The sequence below is a fragment of the Buteo buteo genome, chromosome 5 (assembly GCF_964188355.1).
Source record: "Buteo buteo chromosome 5, bButBut1.hap1.1, whole genome shotgun sequence".
Lineage (NCBI taxonomy): Eukaryota > Metazoa > Chordata > Aves > Accipitriformes > Accipitridae > Buteo > Buteo buteo.
This window is the reverse complement of record NC_134175.1, coordinates 28,180,426-28,200,152: the sequence shown is the minus strand read 5'-3', so window position 1 is coordinate 28,200,152 and position 19,727 is coordinate 28,180,426. Positions and strand designations below refer to the sequence as shown.

General features: G+C 35.8%; 1 protein-coding gene across 5 annotated transcripts; it reads left to right on the top strand.

Annotated features, from left to right (window-relative positions):
• Window positions 1–242: 242 nt before the first annotated feature.
• Window positions 243–19,723, top strand: PJVK (pejvakin). 5 transcript variants are annotated; one of them, XM_075028350.1, is made up of 9 exons: window positions 243–262; window positions 5,798–5,953; window positions 6,066–6,130; window positions 6,405–9,020; window positions 11,199–11,394; window positions 13,506–13,647; window positions 14,379–14,496; window positions 16,252–16,356; window positions 17,733–19,723. In XM_075028350.1, exons 4-9 carry the CDS (start codon window positions 8,810–8,812, stop codon window positions 18,032–18,034), a joined length of 1,074 nt encoding a protein of 357 aa, XP_074884451.1. In that variant the 5' UTR covers window positions 243–262; window positions 5,798–5,953; window positions 6,066–6,130; window positions 6,405–8,809; the 3' UTR covers window positions 18,035–19,723. The 5 variants fall into 5 exon arrangements, with proteins under 5 accessions (XP_074884451.1, XP_074884450.1, XP_074884455.1 ...); XM_075028349.1 differs by lacking the exon at window positions 243–262 and adding an exon at window positions 269–4,716; XM_075028354.1 differs by lacking the exon at window positions 243–262 and having other exon boundaries at window positions 4,812–5,953; window positions 6,405–6,641; window positions 8,846–9,020.
• The last annotated feature ends 4 nt before the right edge of the window (window positions 19,724–19,727 follow it).

Sequence of the window (19,727 nt, the reverse complement as noted above, 5' to 3'; positions counted from 1 at the left end):
GTAAAATTTTTAATATATATTGTACAGATTGATTTTGGAGAGGTGGGTGGTAGTGGCAGCAATAGCCCTGAAACAGCAGCTTCTCACTAGCATCATCCTGTTCCTTTCTAACCTTTTTCCACTGCAGGATTATTTTTATAAAACTTTTCCCATGTGACTCTCTGTGCAGTTCCTTTAAATCTGGCAGGAGCTACCAACTGCAGTCTCAAAGAAGATAATTTTCTTTTTGGCAGTTCCCAGTTTTATCTTCATGCTACAGCTGGTAAGAGCCTTTTGCTTTTTATTTTTCACTTCAGCTTGCTCTTATGATTAAAGGGAGCTTGCAGTATGTTTCTCAAGTTTTGTTGAGAGGGTGTAGGGAAAATGGTTCCTGATGTTCTCTAATAGAATTGAAAAAAGAGGTGTGGAAATGAAAAAAAAAAAAAAATTCTTGACACCCACCCCTTCTGGCATCTTGGAAAAACAACAGTATGTGGGATTTTTCCATTATGTGTTCTTGTCAGTTGTTCAGCCCTTAAATCAATTACATTTTATTGAAAATGAAAGCATAATAGAAAACAAGAATTTGGTTAGGAGGAGAAATTAAGGTTTTTGTTGTTTCTTGGCATTGTAAAAAGAACAAGTGTTCAAACAGTCTGGAATGCTGCCTGAGTGGAAGCAACAGCAAAGGAAGGGAGAACACTTCATGAATGGCAATGCTTTCTTGTGTCAGAGTACACATCTGATCTCGTCCAAACCAATGCTCTGAGCCAGGTTGTAGACTGGGAGCTTATCGCCTGTTAAACAATTCTACAAGTGAAATTCAGTTCTGGTTTCACATTTGTGTAGTTGCGATCCATACTTTGTCTTTGCAAAACAAATCTAACACTTTTTGATGACTATTGCTCAGCAAAATTACTGTGCATAAATGAAGTGTGACAAGCTATATGTCATTACTTACTTAATTGGTTAAAAAAACGCAACACAACAAACCTTTGGGAATAGGTTAGAGTGCACAAGGCCTGTGAGGCAGCAGTACCAATCTGGCATCTAATTTAGCATAAAAACTATTGCTTAAGTGTGGAAGTAAATTTTATATTTAAATTTAATCTAACCAAGAGGCAGATGATACTTCTTCTTAACCACAAATATGTAGGCGTTGTGATGTGGTGAAGTGAGACAGTGTGGGAAGCTATTGACAAGATTTCATCCTGACTCAGCTAAAGTTGTTGCCCACAGAAAGCTGTTCCAAGTTTCACTGCCGGTACAAAAATCTGTTCTGATGTGATGATACACAGCATTTTTGCCCAGCCACCATATCGAGCCACATGGTTCTCCAAGTCCTTATTAGCTTATTAAATATTTAAGTTGGTCTAAATGTTAAAAACCACAAGTATACAATATTGACTGCTCCTGCACCTGAATATGCAAAACTATTTTTTTAGTAAGTAATCATTACTAAATCAGTTTAAAAGAAACTAAGCTGAAATATCATTCAAAACTAATGAGCTACTGTGGGCTAGCTGAGGAGGTACTCTATAGTTTGTTTTGCCTGAGTGGTAAGTCTAATTTTATTCAAGGCCAGTAAATATAATGTCTTTTATTTAGACTGTGTTTTTCATTTCTGAAAGCTATGTCTGAGATGTAACTACTATTCAGAGTAGCTAAGAGACAGGCTAGGTTGTATATCCCATACCTATATCCCAAGTACGTCTCAATAATGGTAAATTTAAAAAGAATTCAGAACAAGTTAATAAAGTATGGTATAAATGCATGTTACAGACATGAATCTGGTGTAAAGATGTTTTTTACCTGTGATTAGATAACATTAGATTACATTTGTAATTACATGGAAAAGTTCCAAAGTAAAATCAAATATGTAGTTGCTTTTCTCACTGATGACTGTCTGGCTGTATTTCCTTTGGCAAAGAAATGAAACTAGTTACTAGCTCAAATTTCATGACTATCCCAGGTTTCTTGAGCAGGTTTTTTGATAAGTCAGTGGTGGAAAGAAGTATAATTAAACATTTCCAAAAGGTTACACTTGTTGGGCTGCAAGTCGACTACAAGTTCTGGTGAGGACATTGAGTTATTTTTTTTAACTGATAAAATTGAAGGTGTAGATTGTCTTTTAAGTTCCTCTTTACATAGGTTATTTTTGAGGGCCTGGCATTACATTTAGCAGTCAAAGACATTGAGGTGATAACAGCACAAGGGCACATCCATTCTTCAATTCTAGTTCAAGAGCTGATCTCACTTAAATGCTGATCAGCCAACCTAGTACAACAATATTAGTCAGGCTGCTTTTTATGTTTGGTGACAAGAATTTTTTATGTCACCTGTCTGTTAAAATGTTTAGTATCTGGAAACTACTCGAGTATCTTCTTATTTTATGCCTACGCATGTGGGAAAAAAAAATTAGGAAACTAGATGAGGAAGTATTCTCGTAGCATGAGAAGGAACAGCCTGAATAAGCATAGAGGTGATTATGAAAGAGGATACTGAATTCTTGCATGCCCTACAAACACCTACTTCATTTTGTCTTTTTATAAATACTCTGTATCCAATGATCTGAGAATACTTTATAATACTAGTTGGTTCTTGCAGTATCCTGCTCAGGGAAGTGATATATTACCACAGCCACATACAGTAGGTTTCATAGACTGAGGTTAATTGCCCAGTATCACAGAAGAGCTAGTGGGAATGCTAAAAATAAATCCAGTTCAAGCCTGCTGCTCAGATTAAAACATAAGGAGAAGCAGCAACGAACAAGATATGCCTGCTACTGAAGGAAGTATTGTATAAAGATAACTGTACCAGTGCCCATCAGACAGATTAGCATGGCCAATGTGAATTGTATCACAGTAGACAAATCCTTTGTTCTGTAATCTTTCTTCAGACATAGTGGCACAGCAGCAGCAGCTACAGTTCCGTATCCTCCTACAGGTGGATGCGTAAGCCCACAAAACTCTCCTCTAGCACAGACACCCCCACTCACAGATGCTGGAAAAAAGGATTTAGACATTTGGGCAGCATCCTGCAAAGGAAGGGCAGCATTAAACCTACTTTAGGTCACACTGGCTTATTTGTTTCCACATTTGTCTTCACAAGCTAATAATGCTAGATTATGAAAGTAGCTTAATTGTATGCAGTAATGTTTATGTAACAAACGACCACTTCTTTTGGCTGAAAGATGTGCCCGCTTCTCACAGGTAGTAAGTTTAAATGCAAACACACTATCTCAGCAAATCTCTCTCTGGAGTACTACTTTTGCATTTCTTATTAGTAAATGCTTCACAGATAACACATCCATCTGCCCATTAAAAATACTGCCAATAATGTTAAGGCAATTACAAAGAAGGAAAAACTGGGATATTTCATACACTTTAGCCAGCGATAGTATAAGTCTGTGGAAGAGCATATAAAACTATCACCAGAACGTATGCTCCTTAATCTCTTTTGTGTTTCCTTTTCATCATTAACATGGTTCTAGTGAGAAGGGAGTGAAGTGGTACAAAGGAGCCAACTGTGCAACACATTCCCTTTTCATCAAGTCAACAGATGTTGCTTGTATAAAGGTGAACGGGGGATGATGTCAGCCAAAAGCCGTAGAGAAGCCAGTTGAACTCCAAATCTTGTAGCCTTTCATTGATGTAATGCTTACAGTACAGTGCAGCTTTTAATACTTTGATTGCTGGGCAAGTGTCACACTGTAATATAGCACCTCCTGGCAGGAAATCTACCTTTTATGCATACTGTAGCATGGACTATGAATATGTATTATCACAGTCTATTCTGTGGCAGAGAATAGAAGGAGGTTCCAACACAGTTTACTTGAGCTGTAAACCTGAAGAGTATTGTATAGGAAACATAGTAATAGTGAGTGTGTGCATCTGTCTTCCAAATGGACTGTTGAAAGTGACCTTGAAAATAATTTAGAACAGCCTTAATGGTATGTTTTAGATACCTGTCTAGAAAAGGACGAGTCTTTCCTGCACCTTTTAAATTTTTTTTCAAATCCATTCTAATTGGTGAAGAAGCTGTTCACACGCAAAAGTTCCATGTAAATAAAACATGGAAGTCCATTAAAATACTTAACTCTAGAAGCTTCTTATTAAAATTTTCTTCTGAGACTACAGATAGTAGTGGAATATTCGAAAGGATCTGGCTCCACAAGAAGTAAAACGTGCTTTAAATGTGGGGAACTTAAAACATTTTAGGACTAGGCTTTTGACAAGTTTCCTCCCTGAATTTCTGAGTTCTCTAATTTTGATATGGTCTATTTATCCTGCTGCCCAGAGAGGTTTCCATAAGGAACCAATTCAGCTTCTGATACACAAGGAGTGACTGTATTTTTTTTACTGCTCTACCAAATTGAGAGCTTAATAAAGTAAGTCTAAACAAAATAAAAATATTGCCATAGCTAATTTAATTGTTCCCCTATACTGCATAATTAAAATAGCATTTGTGAACTGATTTAAATTTTCACTACACTTGAACTATATAATAAAGAAATCCAACATGGAAATATCTCTGCTGAAGCTAAGTTTGCTGAAAACCTTAATCTTGCTTTAACTTACTTTTCTTCCCACAATGGTCCTTAAATACCATTATGCTTTGTGAGCAGCAATCACTGCAAGCATTATGCCAAGTGACCCCAGTACCCCAGCAAACTGCTAGACCAGGAGTTCAGCATGACAGCGGTACTGTCTTCATACTCAGGAGCTCTGAAGTGATGTAAGTCATGGTATTAAACTGACTGGTTTTGCTTATACAACAGAAACTCTACACAAACTCCACCTTGCAAAAAAAAAAAAAAAAAAAGTCAAGCGCTGTTAAAATCACTTAGGTAGTAAAAAAAAAGCATATATGTAATAAGGACCATATTTGGTCCCATAAATAGTTATTTTTGTTACCTCCTGAAATATAACAAGATCTGTATTGCACAGAGCCTTCCTTTCTAGGGAAATGCTCCTGCCATCTGCTGGAAAATTAGGGAATTTAGCAAGTAATTTTTTTCAGTAGCATTTTATTCTGCTGGTTTTTAGGTGTTAAATTTTTGGACTTGTTCTTTTGTAAAGATCTGTAGGTAAATGTAATATATTTCAGAGGCACTTAAGTCAGGTGGTCTGGCAATTGATGGCACCTTTTTGTACACTAAGATATTAAACAAATTACCAACATAATTTGCTACTGACTATGTGGGCTTAACCCTTTCAAATGAAACACCAACTCACTTTATCCAGTCAGTTAACACTTAAGATGACTTTTCTCCCATCAGCTGACTGGTTAATCATACTAATTTTATGATATGGGTGACTGTGACAAGAAACAAAATCAGATCGGTTCATGTGGATTACAGAAACATCAAAATCATCTGCAGATGATTCTAGATTTCTGGACTGAAATTAGTGAGATAATTCCACATTTTCAGTTCCTTGTGCAAGCCTCTAGCTTGCACACACCTTAGGTCAGCCTATAAATGCATCTTTAGACACCCCATAATTATAGGTATCCAACATTCCTGCAGAAATGTGGCATAACTATCTAATAATAAACCAAAAATCATTATGGAGTTACCTAATAACTACTAAAACCATTCTGCATCCTCAAAGTTTATGCAGAAACAGGACTGTCCTCTAGATTTTACTATTAAATAATCTTCAGGTTCATATCAACATGATGTAATGAAAAAATACAATATTTAAGCATCAAAATTCTCAGCTATATGTAGCTAATACTTGTTTGCTCTGTTACTGCTCCGTGACTAAGGCCCATTCTGAAGAAACAGAACTCATCTTGCATATGTTTATCCCAGGTGAAGATACAGCAAAGAAACTGCAGAACACAGAGCTGGATAAGATACCTTGAAACTGCTCTCCGTGTTGAGGCTTGTGATGTCCGTAGGCAAACTTACAGACACCTTCAGTCTACTGGGGATGGACAACTCAAACAGAAGCAGAACAAGAGCGTGGTAAGACCAGAGAGCAGAGTTAAGCTAGAGTTAAAGGGACAGGAAAATCAGTTAAAACCCCATAAAATAGAACATTGTATCTTTACATCACTTCATACTTTTTCTTGCACAGAATTCCACCTTCCAACTATAGATGAACCTGCTCTGCAGATGAATCAGCAAATGAGGCTTCTGCCAGTAAGAGTCTTGATTTATTTATTTATAAGAGTCAGAGGGAATACAATTAAAGAGAGAAGGGGTGACACAAAGAAAGTGTGTTCTCATGATCGAGAAAATGGGGAAACTGGAGGAATAATTTTGTCTCTGACACCAACGAGTTCATGTATGATTTGGGGGTGCTCACTTAAGAACAAAGGTCATCATAGATGGATACTAGGCAATCTGGGGGTGGTGGTGGTGGTGGTGGTGGGGATCTTTTTTGGTCATATTTTTTCATTTGTTTTTTAAAAAGGTGCCTGGGTCATGGTGAGGGTTCAAGTCTGACCTCATTCCAGCAGTGTATAAAGGTGGGCTAAGATCGGGCTAGAAAAGTCCTTTTGTTCTGTGAAGGATCCTGCATAGCAAAGGCGGATGGGATGCCTTGTCACTATCGTCATGTGGCTCTGTGCTAAGGGGTACAGAAGGTTACAGCCCTGGCACTCCCCAGAGGTAGCCTTGAACCCGCATGTGAGCAGCTTGGAGACACAAGGCAAGATTTTTTTTTTATTCAAGTGCTGACTCGGGCAGAATGTATGCACAGCATGTTTTTTCATTTATTGGTTGCCCAAAATGAGAGGGCTCCAGGGCTGCAGAAATGCTGAAAGTTCGTAAGTAGACTTGTATGCCAAGTACAAAAGTGCCTACTACTGGAGACGCGGGGGAAATATCTTAGGTTTCTTCACTTGGATGCACAAAATTAATGTTCTCTGAACATGGCAATGTGAATGTAGTTGCACTCCTTTTCTCTGACCTGCGGCATGAAGGCGCTACAAACAGCTGCTGCAGCATGTATGGTGGATTATAGGGTGTTAGAGTAACAGGAGTACCATGTAAACGTATCAAATGAAGCTATTCGTTATCAAAATTAGTGCTAGGTTCAGATTGAGTATGATCTATGACCACATACTAAGCGAGAGAAACACAAATACATATTGAATAAATAGTGCCAGCTGAGCTTAATAACATGTAGAAAAAATAGTATCCTGTCAAACAGTTATAAGACATATACAGGATAAATCTAAATCAAGACTGAATGGGCAATTTTAATTTAAGAATTTCCTTAGCTTTTCCTTCCCTTTAAACCCTTTTAAGTTCTGTAATGTGTTTTGATTGAGTAAATATGTACAGGGTTTTTTTGTTAGTGCAGTGTAATATCAATTACAGTCAGACTGAATTCCAGCATTTCACATGATTTCAGTTCAAAGTCTATGTATAATCAGCTTTGATTTTTCAGCACCCTCTAGAGTAAGCAGAAAGTGCCAGCAGCCTTTCCTTTCATCTTAGGTAGCTGAGGTAATATACTCCTGTTTTTGCCTTTTTATTGGATTTCCTGATAGTCTGAATGTTTAAAAATAGCTACAGAAGAATTGGAAAGGACTAAATTGAAACATGTAAATTATTAAATAAGTGATCATATTATAAAAACAGTCCTTAAAATGCTTTCATGTGAAAACCCTACTTAGAAGAAAAACCAACCAAACAAAAGTTTTTACCTGGGAACCAGGAATAATAATCATATTAAAGTGTAGCTTTACAAGCCTGTGGCTGATGTTTTCTTACCTACTGTAACTGCAAAAGGAGTCTCTGGAAGATGTGCTACAAGGTTTAGCAGTTTTATGCTCACCACTCTTGCAAGAAAGTAAAGTCATTGTTTACATGAGGACGGGTCAGCTCCTGCTGCCTCCCTCACAGGTCCTCCACGGTGCTGTATACTGACTCTTTTTCCTCCTTTACAATTTTGTATCTTTACACCGGTGCTTTCCCTCTTGGATCCCTGAGCTGCTCCTTAATCCTGTTTCAATAATCTCACTTCTGTCTGCAATTTTACTGTTATTATTTTGCACGATTCTCACAATTTAGCGAATTTCTCAGTATTCTAGGCCAAATATGTGCAGCTGGCCTGTCTCAAAACTAGCTTTTGGGTCACAGACAGCTGAGTCCACAGCAGAAGAATGACATGTAATGTTTCCCCCCTGCGCCCAGCCATCTCTAATCTTACACTTTGGCCCAGGTGTTCCCAAAGACCTCCGTACCACTTAGTCCCCAGCTGAGCTTTCGCAGGTAGATTATGCAACTGCTCTTGAAAGGCAATACCGTCGCAGCAGGCCTACTACCAGCTTTCATGAATGTGTAATTCAGGCAGTCTCCCGGAGCACATTTGGGCTGCTTTGTTGGGTTTTGGTAAAACGCTAGAATTCAGCTGCACCAAGGACCTGATAAACAGTAATACATCAATAACTACTAACGGGAAGCTGAGGGTTGCAGAAATTACTGTCTTCTGTTTCTAAGATTGTAAATTTTGTTTTCAAACATTGGCATTAAACTGCCAAGGAAAGGGCAACCATTTCCCTATCAGTTTACGCTGGTAATTCATTATTCATCATACAGAATTAGAGAGCTTAATTGAAGGTCTTTGAGAGAAGTCTCGAGCAATGCACCATAGAAGCTTGGTAGCTAAGATGCTGTTGATTCTTTCCAAGTAAAATATAAATTGATCTAAAAAAACCAGTGTGACAGCTGCTTTTTTAAAAACAAACAAACAAACAAAATGTTAATTTGTTTGAAAGAACATTGTAAAAATAATTGAACATGGGATTGATGTCTGGAAGTTACACTTGATACAGAGCTTTTTATTATTATCATTACTAATGTCATAATATGTTTGCTGCTGCAACCAAAAACTTTGTTAAACAGGTTGGTGATGGAGGAAGACTAGTTCCAGTGCCCAGTCTCAGTGAAGCTGATAAATACCAACCTCTGAGCCTTGTGATTAAGAAAAGAAAATGTTTACTTTCAAAAAAGTCTAAATTTGCTTCAACACCTTTCACATTAAAAGACATTCTTCAAGGGGAGAAAGAAATTTCTGCAGGTAAGATTTCTATCTTTCTTCGAAGTGGAAAATTGCATGTTTTCTAGTAAGTACGGAACAGTAGACATAGTTTAAACTGTTCAGGTAGTATGATGGTTCTTTAGTATGTGGCTAGTAAATTTGTCTTGCTTAGTCATGTAATAAATATTTAAGAAAAAAATACAAGTCAAAAAAAAGAAAAGGACTTTCTGGAAAAAGAGTAAGAAATAAAGTCAACTATACTAAAAAGCCTTGATATTTTCTGCACTAATATGAAACAAATTCAGTTTCATAACAGATTCTTGATAGATGTATTGATGTATGTTGATTAATTGCTACTTAAAATTTGTTGTTAATGTTCACCTTTCTCCATATACTTGCTTTTAAGTATGTAAGCATGGCCTCAGTTCTGCAGCTGTCCCATGCTAGTAATCCCTGGTGTTCAACTGGGCTCTGTGCAGGCAGAAGCATTTAACAATAACAGCAATCTGACTGAAGTAATTGGATTTCCATAAGATTTTTTTTCCACATTTGTAATCTTTTTTTGTGTATTTAAAGAGCTTAACTGTGTTTCAATTGCCTTTGCTATGCAATATCAGAAATTTTTTGAGGAGATTCTATGAGAATTAGGAGGTGCAGAATTGAACTATACTGCCTATATTTTCCCGTACCTTTCTTTGAAAAGTCTGTGTAATTCTTGCCTACATGCTATGTTTTACCAAAACAGTTTTATTGCTTTATTTTCTTTTGAAAAAAGGTCCATTTTGACAAAAGTATTGATTGCATTAATTGCACAATTGCTTTAATTAAAAACTCCACTAGGACAAACCAGTATGAGCACAAGAAGACAGAAATACCAGTTGACCCCACAAAGGAGTGATGCCGGGACGCAAGCGTGATGAAAAAAATTGGAATCCTACTAATCCTATTACTCTTACATTCAGGACAAGTCATCTGGCTTGTCCTGAATGAAAAAAATTGAAAAATCTTATTAAAAAGTCAGAGAAAAAGGTTGCAAAATCTCATTGAAAGTCTCACAAAACCTTACGAGTCTTTTCTGTAAAGGTTAGTTGTCATGTGCAGAAAGTGTTGTCTTTGAATGTAAGCAGAGTACTTTGTAATTGAATTTCCTTTTTTATGTGACAAATACAAACATTTTCAGTCTTTTTAGAATTATGAAAAATATATGAACTTTTTTTGGGGGGGGTTAAAAAATAAAGACAAACAGGATTCATACTAGGTGACTTTGTAATTTCAGTTTATCCTAAAAGCTTCAAAGGTTTAAAAAAAAAAAAAAAGAAAGAAAGAGTAATCCCCAGACTCTCAAATGTATTTGGATGCCTAATCCCTGTGTTCTACCTGCATTATTCATTTTAATTTGGCAACCAATGCATTCTAATGTTTTTCTGTTAGTGTAACATGTATTTAAGGTTATAAAGAAAGCATTATAGAAATGTTTCAGCATCTACCCTTTGATTGTACAATAAATCGATGAAAACTTTCAAGTAAGTCAGAAATAATCTGTTGTTTTTCTTCAAAATAAACTGACATTGTCCCTGGAATCATCAGGCATACATGGAAAGTGCAGTAAGTCATTCTAATTGTGACATGTCAGGTAAAAGGCAAAGTTAATGTTACTGGCACATCCATGTCTCACTCATATATTGCAAAAAAGAAGAAATATTAGGTTAATTTGTACTGCATCTAGACAAAATTCAGAATTCACTAATACTATTTTACACACAGCGGCGTTCATTTTGTTCCTAGTTTTAATATTCTGTGTGGCCTTCACTAAGTCATTTTGTGTTTCAGAGCCTCTGTCATTAAGCCCAGAACATGCTACATGTCTAGTTTATACAAGTACCAACAGCCTACTTACAGGTGAAAGTACTTTAGGAGAATAACAATGTAGAAATCTAGAAATAGCCCTAATCACCATTTCATGCCCAGGATATATCACATGCAGGAGCACAGGCACAACCCTGCCAGAGAGAGGCACAGAAATCCTGCAGACCCCTATGCGCTCTCTTTCCATTAGTCATCAGTAGTAACACCAATAAATAAGTGCTCAATGTAGCTCTGAATTTCACATCAAAATGGTTAAGCACAGTAGGAACAGTACCATTTATTCTCTTCTTGCTGTGTAAAAATAGTGCATTCAGACTTTTCATCACACAACGGTTATCTTCTTTTACACAGGTGTCTCATCTTACCAGTTGCTCAACTATGAAGACAAATCAGATGTTTCACTTAATGGTAGAAGAGGAAATCAGATAATGAATGATGTTGGTTTTGATGTTGCTGGATCAGATTCTGTTGCCTTTAAAGCTTCGTTTGGCATAGTGACCAAACATGAGGTTGAAGTACCAACATTACTTAAAGAACTTACTACAAGGTTATATTACATTTTTTGTTTTCTGGTTCCATAGTTGTATTTCATGCAGTTAGGTTGAACCTCTGAAATGGTTAGGTTTTGATTATTTTTAGCCAAGCAATAGCAGTTACCATCTGATATTTTCCAAGAGTTTCAGGTTGGATCACTGGGATTAAACACATGACCTTCTGTATAACAATGGACTGTTGTGGTTTAACCCCAGCCAGCAACTAAGCACCACACAGCCGCTCACTCACTCCCCCCCCATCCAGTGGGATGGGGGAGAAAATCGGGAAAAGAAGTAAAACTCATGGGTTGAGATAAGAACAGTTTAATAGAACAGAAAAGAAGAAACTAATAATGATAACACTAATAAAATGACAACAGCAATAATGAAAGGATTGGAATGTACAAATGATGCGCAGGGCAATTGCTCACCACCCGCCGACCGACACCCAGCCAGTCCCCGAGCGGCAGTTCCCTGCCCCCACTTCCCAGTTCCTAAACTAGATGGGATGTCCCATGGTATGGAATACCCTGTCGGCCAGTTTGGGTCAGGTGCCCCGCTTGTGTCCTGTGCCAACTTCTTGTGCCCTGGCTGGGCATGAGAAGCTGAAAAATCCTTGACTATAGTCTAAACACTACTGAGCAACAACTGAAAACATCAGTGTTATCAACATTCTTCGCATACTGAACTCAAAACATAGCACCGTACCAGCTACTATGAAGACAGTTAACTCTATCCCAGCTGAAACCAGGACACACAGACTGTAGAATTTTTCTGGATTAATTTTTGTTTGAATTACAGTGCATCTTTCCAGAAAAAAAAAAAAAAATCCAGAGAAGAGTCCATCCAAGGTCTTATCTATGTTATTCCATACTGTTGAAAATTTGAAATTTACTTTGAATTATATTACCCAACTTCAGGTTTCAGAATTAAGATTTCTTTGCCTTTGTGTGATGAACTAGAGAGCCATACATATTATTGCCAGTGTAGGTACTTAAAGGTTTATGAGGTTATTACATAGCCTTTTCTTTGAAAAGCAAAGTAGGTTTATCTACTTCAATTTTTCGTAACCTCCTGTGGCTCTTCTCTAAATGCAGTCTCCATTTTTCCAACACCCTTCTTGAGCTGTGGATGCTGAAACCGAACTTTGTGTTCCTGTAGTGCTAGCACAAATCTCAAACACATAGAAATATGACTAATTCTAGGTGTAATTCTCTAGGTTATATTTCAGAGATTATTCCTTGACCACAATGTCATCCCAGTGAATCCCAGTGTTGCATCCCAGTAAATTATTTACTATGCATGATGTGACATTTGGTATTTTCAAATATATATTGTTTCCTTGTAGTTATTTACCAAAAAGTGCATGTCATTTTGTATCTGTAACCTCTCATGTTCTGTACCTACCTTTTCCTGGTTTATTTGTAACCTCCAAACATTATCATTAATAATTGGGGGTGGGGGAAGAGGTCCTAGTCTGCTGATAAATATATTCAATGTTACAGGACTAAGAGCCTATGCTCGTAGAAATTCTTCTATAAACACTTGTTTCATGATTGTTCCATGTTTACAAGTTATACAGTTTTTTTCAGTTTTAGTTGACATGTATCAATTAACCAGTTTTTAATCCATTGAGTGTATGCCAGCTTGTATAGGTATCATTTAGGCTTCTAACCAAAACATTGCATCATCATAAGCTTTATAGAAGCCCAAAGGTAAAGCATTACAGCTATTGCTTTTACTGTCTATTTTTCATAAAGTCTTACTGACTGACATTAATTATATCGCTTTAAAAAAAATTGTTATTAAGTAGTGTGTGTTGGCAGTTCGTTACTGTCACTAAGAACAGTGTCAGATGGACAGACTTGGAATTTTCCAGGGTGTCCCACACATCCTCCCTAACGTTTGTACATTACTGGCTTTCCTTGAATTTTTTAGTGCTTCTGTTCCCAAACACTATAAATCAGTGTTAAGTTTCCTGAGACCTCCTCAGTCAGTTGTTTTACTGCTGTGAGACAGAACTTACGGTGATTTATTTACTGATTTAAAGTTACTAATTCTATTAGCTGCTTTGTAAATTGCTAATAATCTCTGAATTTCTTTCCTGCCTCCCTCTTGATTTTAGAAAGATAAACTTTGATCATTGTCTAGTCCATCAATCAAGAAAAAGTAGGATGGAAATTTTGTGTGTGGTCATGGAAAGTATTAGAACTACAAGGCAGTGCTCATTAACTGTTCATACTGGAATGCGTGGAGAGACAATGAGGGTAAGTATGTTCGACAAAGTTCTGTAACTTAAATGAACAAACGTAAAAAGCTCATTTTTCTGAATGTTATGGTTGGATTTAATTGCATTTTTACTGATGGAAGCTCAGAAAAAAATCTGAAGTCAATCAGTGTTATTGCACTGATGTAAACTGAATTAAAAGTTGGTCTGTTGTTAGTATTGCTTATGTGACTGAGGGATGGGAAATGCATGAAAGGATGGCTAGACAATGAGCCATTGCTTTGGGTGAAGCCTCAGCAAAAATGTGGAATTTACCACTTCTTAGTTTGAATCTCCGATAAATGTATAACCTATCTTTCATTATTGCTTTCATTATTGTATTCATCATCTATAACACATTGGAACTTCAGGATGTTATTATTTCAAGGGTCGGCATCTTACTCCCTGTCTTATGTTCTTCCTCGCTCTCTCTCTTCAGTATGTTTGAATAATTGAACCTACAAATCTTCTGAGGGTTGCCCATTACTAGTATTTATAAATCATTCACATAATTTTCAATGAGCGATGCAAGTTAAGTTACTAGCTCTGTATCAAACTTTATTAAAATGCAAGTTGTTAATAGAAAATTCTTTAGTTGTAAAATTTGATCTTCAATTTCAAAGCTTCCTCCTGGCATTATAATTCTCAATATATACAGTAAAGATATTATTTTGTTTAATTTTCCATTTCAATTTGTAACTTTTTTTCTTTTGATGCTTTTCTAAATTACAGTTTCACATTATTGAAGATCAGAATTATAAAGGGAGGGACAAAGCCATTGTTTTTCCTGCGCATACGACTATTGCTTTTAGTGTATTTGAACTTTATATTCATTTGGATGGTAGTTTTGGTAAGTGATGTGAATTACTGTCATTACTGCTATTATTTATAATGATCTGAGTTTTTAAAACTGTTTTCTTGCTCTTGATATACATAAGCCCAGATCCCATACAATGGTATGCTTTAATTTTATGCACATAAGTAGTCTGACTTTCTAAGGGAGACAATTCTTGAGAAGATAAACAAGGCAAGTGCTAGAAAATAGTCTGTAGTGGAAACATTTTTTTAAAAGTTAAGTATGATTTTGTGATTATTTTTTTTTAAACCCCACACTTGCGTGGAACAAAAAAATCACTTCCTTATATTTCTGGCCTGTAAGGAACAGGCTTAAGAGACTATCTGATGAGTTTTGCATAAAATAGGCAAGTAAAGACCCAAGTAAAGAAGAGAGCGTGCGGAACTTCTAAACTGAGCTAACATTTTTTCCACATATGGTTATCTGAAGAGATAATCACAATTACTGGAAACTAATAAAAAAACCTGCATAAGTCCTGTAAGTTTTTCTCCTTTTGGGAAGAGGATCGCGCTTATGTACTTACATTATTTGCACTAATTAAAGTGTGGCTTATAACATTATCAATGTTATCAACATTGTTTGTAATAAACCCGAAAGTCAGTTTAGGATTTGATCCTAGTACTTGATAATATCAAATGCAAAACTCCCTACTGACTAGAGTAATGTTAGCTTAAGTTTTAACCACCAGATTCACAGGTACTTAAATACAGGAACCTCTGTGAGCGTCACTTAACTGTTTCAGGAATTGCCTGACTCTCTATATCATTGTGGCTTTCTGTAAATAGCAAGATAAAAGACCTGGTTAGGGAATTAATCTCGGTCTCTGCAGATCTGTATAGCACTATGTTTTAAAAGTTGCAAATAGCTCCATACTGTTTGGCATACACGGTATAAAATTTCCATGACTCTGCAATGTAAAGCACCTTTTTACTGAACCGTGAAATACCTTTACCCTTCTATAAAAACTTTAAATATACTCCAAACCAGGCATAATTACTGGATTAAAAGTAAAAGCAATAATGCAGTATGGTAGTTCATTATATTCACTTCCATAATGTTCAGCATTAGTTTCAGTTTTAGAAGTGTTTTATTTTGCCTTTATGCAATGGTAGGTACATGCACAGTGTTTTTCCTGAAGTCATTATCAGTGAAATAATCAATGAAGCTGATGTTTGTATTTGCATAATTAAAGAGAATTCTCAATTGAGAAAGTTTAAAACATGTTTTTTCAGTTCCTTTTAATTGATTATCCTTATATTTGGCTTTAAAGGTTTTCTTTCAAGTTTTGGATAGAAACTTACGTGATACTTAATTTTATTTAAAAAAGAAAAAGCGTTTTAGCAGTTGATTTGGTGTTGGAAGAGATGACTACAGAACTCACAGCCTTGATGATTGTTTTTCATTTTTTGTTTCAAATGAGATCATCGAAATGTTTCTCCTTCAGAAACAAGGCTTCCATTTATATGATATTGCCTGTCTTAGTCTCTTAACGTAGCCATAAATTGTGTATAAACCAAACTCTAACAATGTATGTTGAAAGCCACCAACATTTTAAAATTCCCACTGAATCTGTGTCACTTGATTCTATGGGCAGACTTGTATTAAAAAGTGCCACTAGCCATTAAAACCATTAGCAAAGCTGAATTTAATCACCGTTAGCTTTATAGATTTGAAAGCATATTAAACTCTGTTGTGCAATTACTGCTTTTATATTTTGTTCTTCTAAAAATTTATTTTTAATTTTTACAGAACTCTGTGTTACTCCAATTTCAAAAGGAGGATTTGAAAAAGAGAAATCTGGATCATCTTCACTGACCAAATTAAGGAGGTTAAAGAGTAATCTGTTTCATCGAAGTATGACTTTTGATATTTATATCCAAATGGCTTAGTTAATGCATGAAGAGTGTATTTCTGTTTATTTGTGTGCAAGATGAACATTTAAAGAAGAAAATTTAAATGGAAAATGTATCTTTCTTAATTTCTTGTGTATTGAAATGATTGTAAAATTATTAAAATTTATATTTGAGAATCTCTTTCACAAATAACAAATTTATGGTATTGCTGTTCATTAAAAATCTTAAAATAAAAATTTATGGCTGATGATAAACTGGTATGGAGTAATTATACAACTAATTTCAGTTAACATTAAGCCTATTCCATATGCTTGCCATTTACAGCTAGTGCTATGCAATACAAGTTATAATCTATAATAATATTTCAGGGCAAACTTTTTAAGTTTAAATATCAAATAATATTGATTTAAATATTTGGATGTACTCTTTAGGCTATATGTTCACATGGCAGGGACATGGGCAAGATACCATTTTAGTTCTCTTTTCTTGTTCTGATATGAACACAACATCCAACAAAACTGATAACTGTATGTAGCTATATTTTCTTCAAAACAAGATCCTATACTTTTAACACTCCTTGGTCTAAGTATTTTGGAAATCTGCAAATCTGAGTGTGAAGATAAATGTTGAGCAGTAAACTTATCCATCTAAGGGCTGCTCTGTATAGGTGTCCTTGCTCATTGTATCCTGTCCTTGATCAAAGGGCTTTTATGGACCAAGCCTTCAGTGCTGCTCCAGTCCACACTAAGGGAATAAATCTTCAGTGGGTATGATACATCTCAGTAGCTGTAGCTGCCTGAAAGTTTGTCATCCAGTCTAAACTAATCATTCCCTGAAGAGAGAGGAAAACGGTAGGTAGTTCCAAAAGTGATTTCTTCCTGGGGTGTTTGGATGCTCAGAAATCTGCCAGGTCAACATGGAGTCCTCCAAATTTTCTAAACCTTTTAAGTATTGGTATGTTGGGTGGTTTTTTTTTTTTGTGAATACTAGGAAAAAAAAGTAAATTTACAATTTTTAGAAAATAAAACTAGAAATGCAAAAATAAAAATGGTTAAACAGGAAAGTATGCAGCTGTGATTTGATTTGGCACCAATTTTTCAAAAACCTCAAGCCTATCTTTTAGTTGTATTTCTAAAAATACTGTAATTATATAGGTCATATACAAAAAAATTCTGGCTTTTGTCAGTGCCTTGAGAAATTAAAGAAAAATTTTCATCACACAGGGCTTTTGATGGGAAGTAATCTACAACTTGGCATGTTTAGAATGGTTTCATGAATCACTTGTTAGTTCCATAATTAGATTGACAGGTGGTTTTGTAAACAGTTCATCATGTAATGACAAATCATTGCTTCTTTTTTTTGTGTGTTCTTTTTCAGATAAAAGAGTAGTGGATACCATTGCTAACTCTGATGCTTACTTGGAGGACCTTTTTACAGATTATTATGAAAAAGCTGCGAGCATGACTGATCTCTCTACAGGCTATCTCAGAGAAGGGTCTCATATCCGAATTAATTTACTTAATAACAACATCCCCAAAGGTCCCTGTGTCCTTTGTGGAATGGGAAGTTCTAAAAGGGAGACAGTCTACGGATGCCTAGAGTGCTCTTTTAATGGACAAAAGTACGTACGATTGCATGCTGTGCCCTGTTTTGACCTCTGGCATAAGAGAGTAAAGTAACTGAGCTAGGTAAGTGCCTGTTGTCACAGACATGAGCATAACTGTGCCACAAACTTTTCAGAGTTAGTAAATATGACTCAAATTGTTGAAATGCAAAATAGTGAAAGTGCAAAACATTTTATTACACTATTATCTTCAAATTATTTGCTTCACAGTCAATGACCTTTTAGTTAAAAATGCCCTCATGCATTCCTTGACATAGCTTTTCTTCTTTCTAGAACCTTCTCCATTCATTATCATGATAATGAAAAATGTACGTTTAAACTGAATTTCCATAATGTCAAAATATATGCTAGAACTTATTGTAAGTTGTTTACAAAAACTTGTTGTTAAACCCCAAAATGTTGCCTTTATCTACACTGGCACATGATAGTAAAATGAGAATATTTGTTAATAATTTAGTGTTCTCATGAATGTTTAATTGAAGTATCAGATTAAAAAACATGCGAAAACTTAGCTCAGTCTAATGTTTCATTTACAAAAGGGAACAACTAAAACTAGGGATAGGCATTTCATATTAGGATGCCATTCCCATGTGTCAACAGTTTGTTTAGATTACTGAAAAGTACCAGCCAGTTCACCTTCTGCATTTGGATTTTAGGTCACAGCTGCTCTTGACTTTATGTGTTCAGAAAAAACTGCTTAGCAGAAAATGTTTTGGAAGCCTATGACAATAACAGAACTACATCCTTCCCAACAAGACTTCAGGGGTGAAGGTCTTGAACCGGTCGAGCTCAGCCACACAAAATTAAATCTGTTGAGAATCTAAACACCAGAGGGCACTACAGAATTGTGTCCAAAACTGAGAGGGAGTGCTGTTGGTTAGTATACTGTTAATGCTCTCCCCATGCTATCTTCAACTGGCAAAACAATTAAAAAATATTTTTCTAACTTTTAGAATGATTTTAAGGATAACCCAGGTATGGAAGCTTTTTTACTTGTGCTGCCACTTTCACTGCTTACATCTGATTATTACATGTTGAAATAAATACAGCCATTGCTTTTCACATGAAAAGAGTAAGGTTATGTTACACAAGTATTATGATGATATCTGCACAAGCAGATCAATTAATGAGCCTGAAGTACGGTCTATTAACTATTGCTACTTCTTTGCATTTTTCCAAAGTGAAAGAAACCAGAATGATGCCCAAATAATTACTTATGTTTATATAGAGTATCTCCCATCACCTTCCACCTCATCCAAGTAATTCATGATAGTGGAGATTTTTAACTTGGTGCTGCTGAATAAACTGGCTTATTAAAATTACTAAGTCAAAGTTTAAAAATCCACTTAAAATACTGCTTTTTCATGAACATGAAATTATTCATGTTAATATTACATCAAAGAGGTTATTTTAAGTTGCTTTAAAAACACTTGTGTTTTTATCTTGACGTTCCAGAGCCAGTGTTCATTTATTTTAAGGCCTTTTATAGTTAAATTTGCTGCAAACAACAATTCCTTTAGAAGCTAGCCTAGGAGCCTGCAGAGGTTTGATGAGTTAAAGTTACTGGGATTCTGTTTTCCCCCTTTATTTTACAGAGGATTGAAAAGTTATGTTCCAACTATGTCCATAGGTACTGGAATCATTTTTATGTGCTCGATAGGACAGAAATAATTATTTTCATCAGTATTTTACACAACGAGAAGGACTACTGAGGAATACTGTAGATTAGGACATGACGCAGGAACCAC

What these genes read in the sequence shown, in the direction of transcription:
- PJVK (XM_075028350.1), top strand. Translation starts at nt 8,810, where the DNA reads ATGTTTGCTGCTGCAACCAAAAACTTTGTTAAACAGGTTGGTGATGGA. An exon ending in TCATTTGGATGGTAGTTTTG is followed by an intron (nt 14,497 to 16,251) that starts GTAAGTGATGTG and finishes TAATTTTTACAG; the next exon opens with AACTCTGTGTTACTCCAATT. An exon ending in GAGTAATCTGTTTCATCGAA is followed by an intron (nt 16,357 to 17,732) that starts GTATGACTTTTG and finishes GTTCTTTTTCAG; the next exon opens with ATAAAAGAGTAGTGGATACC.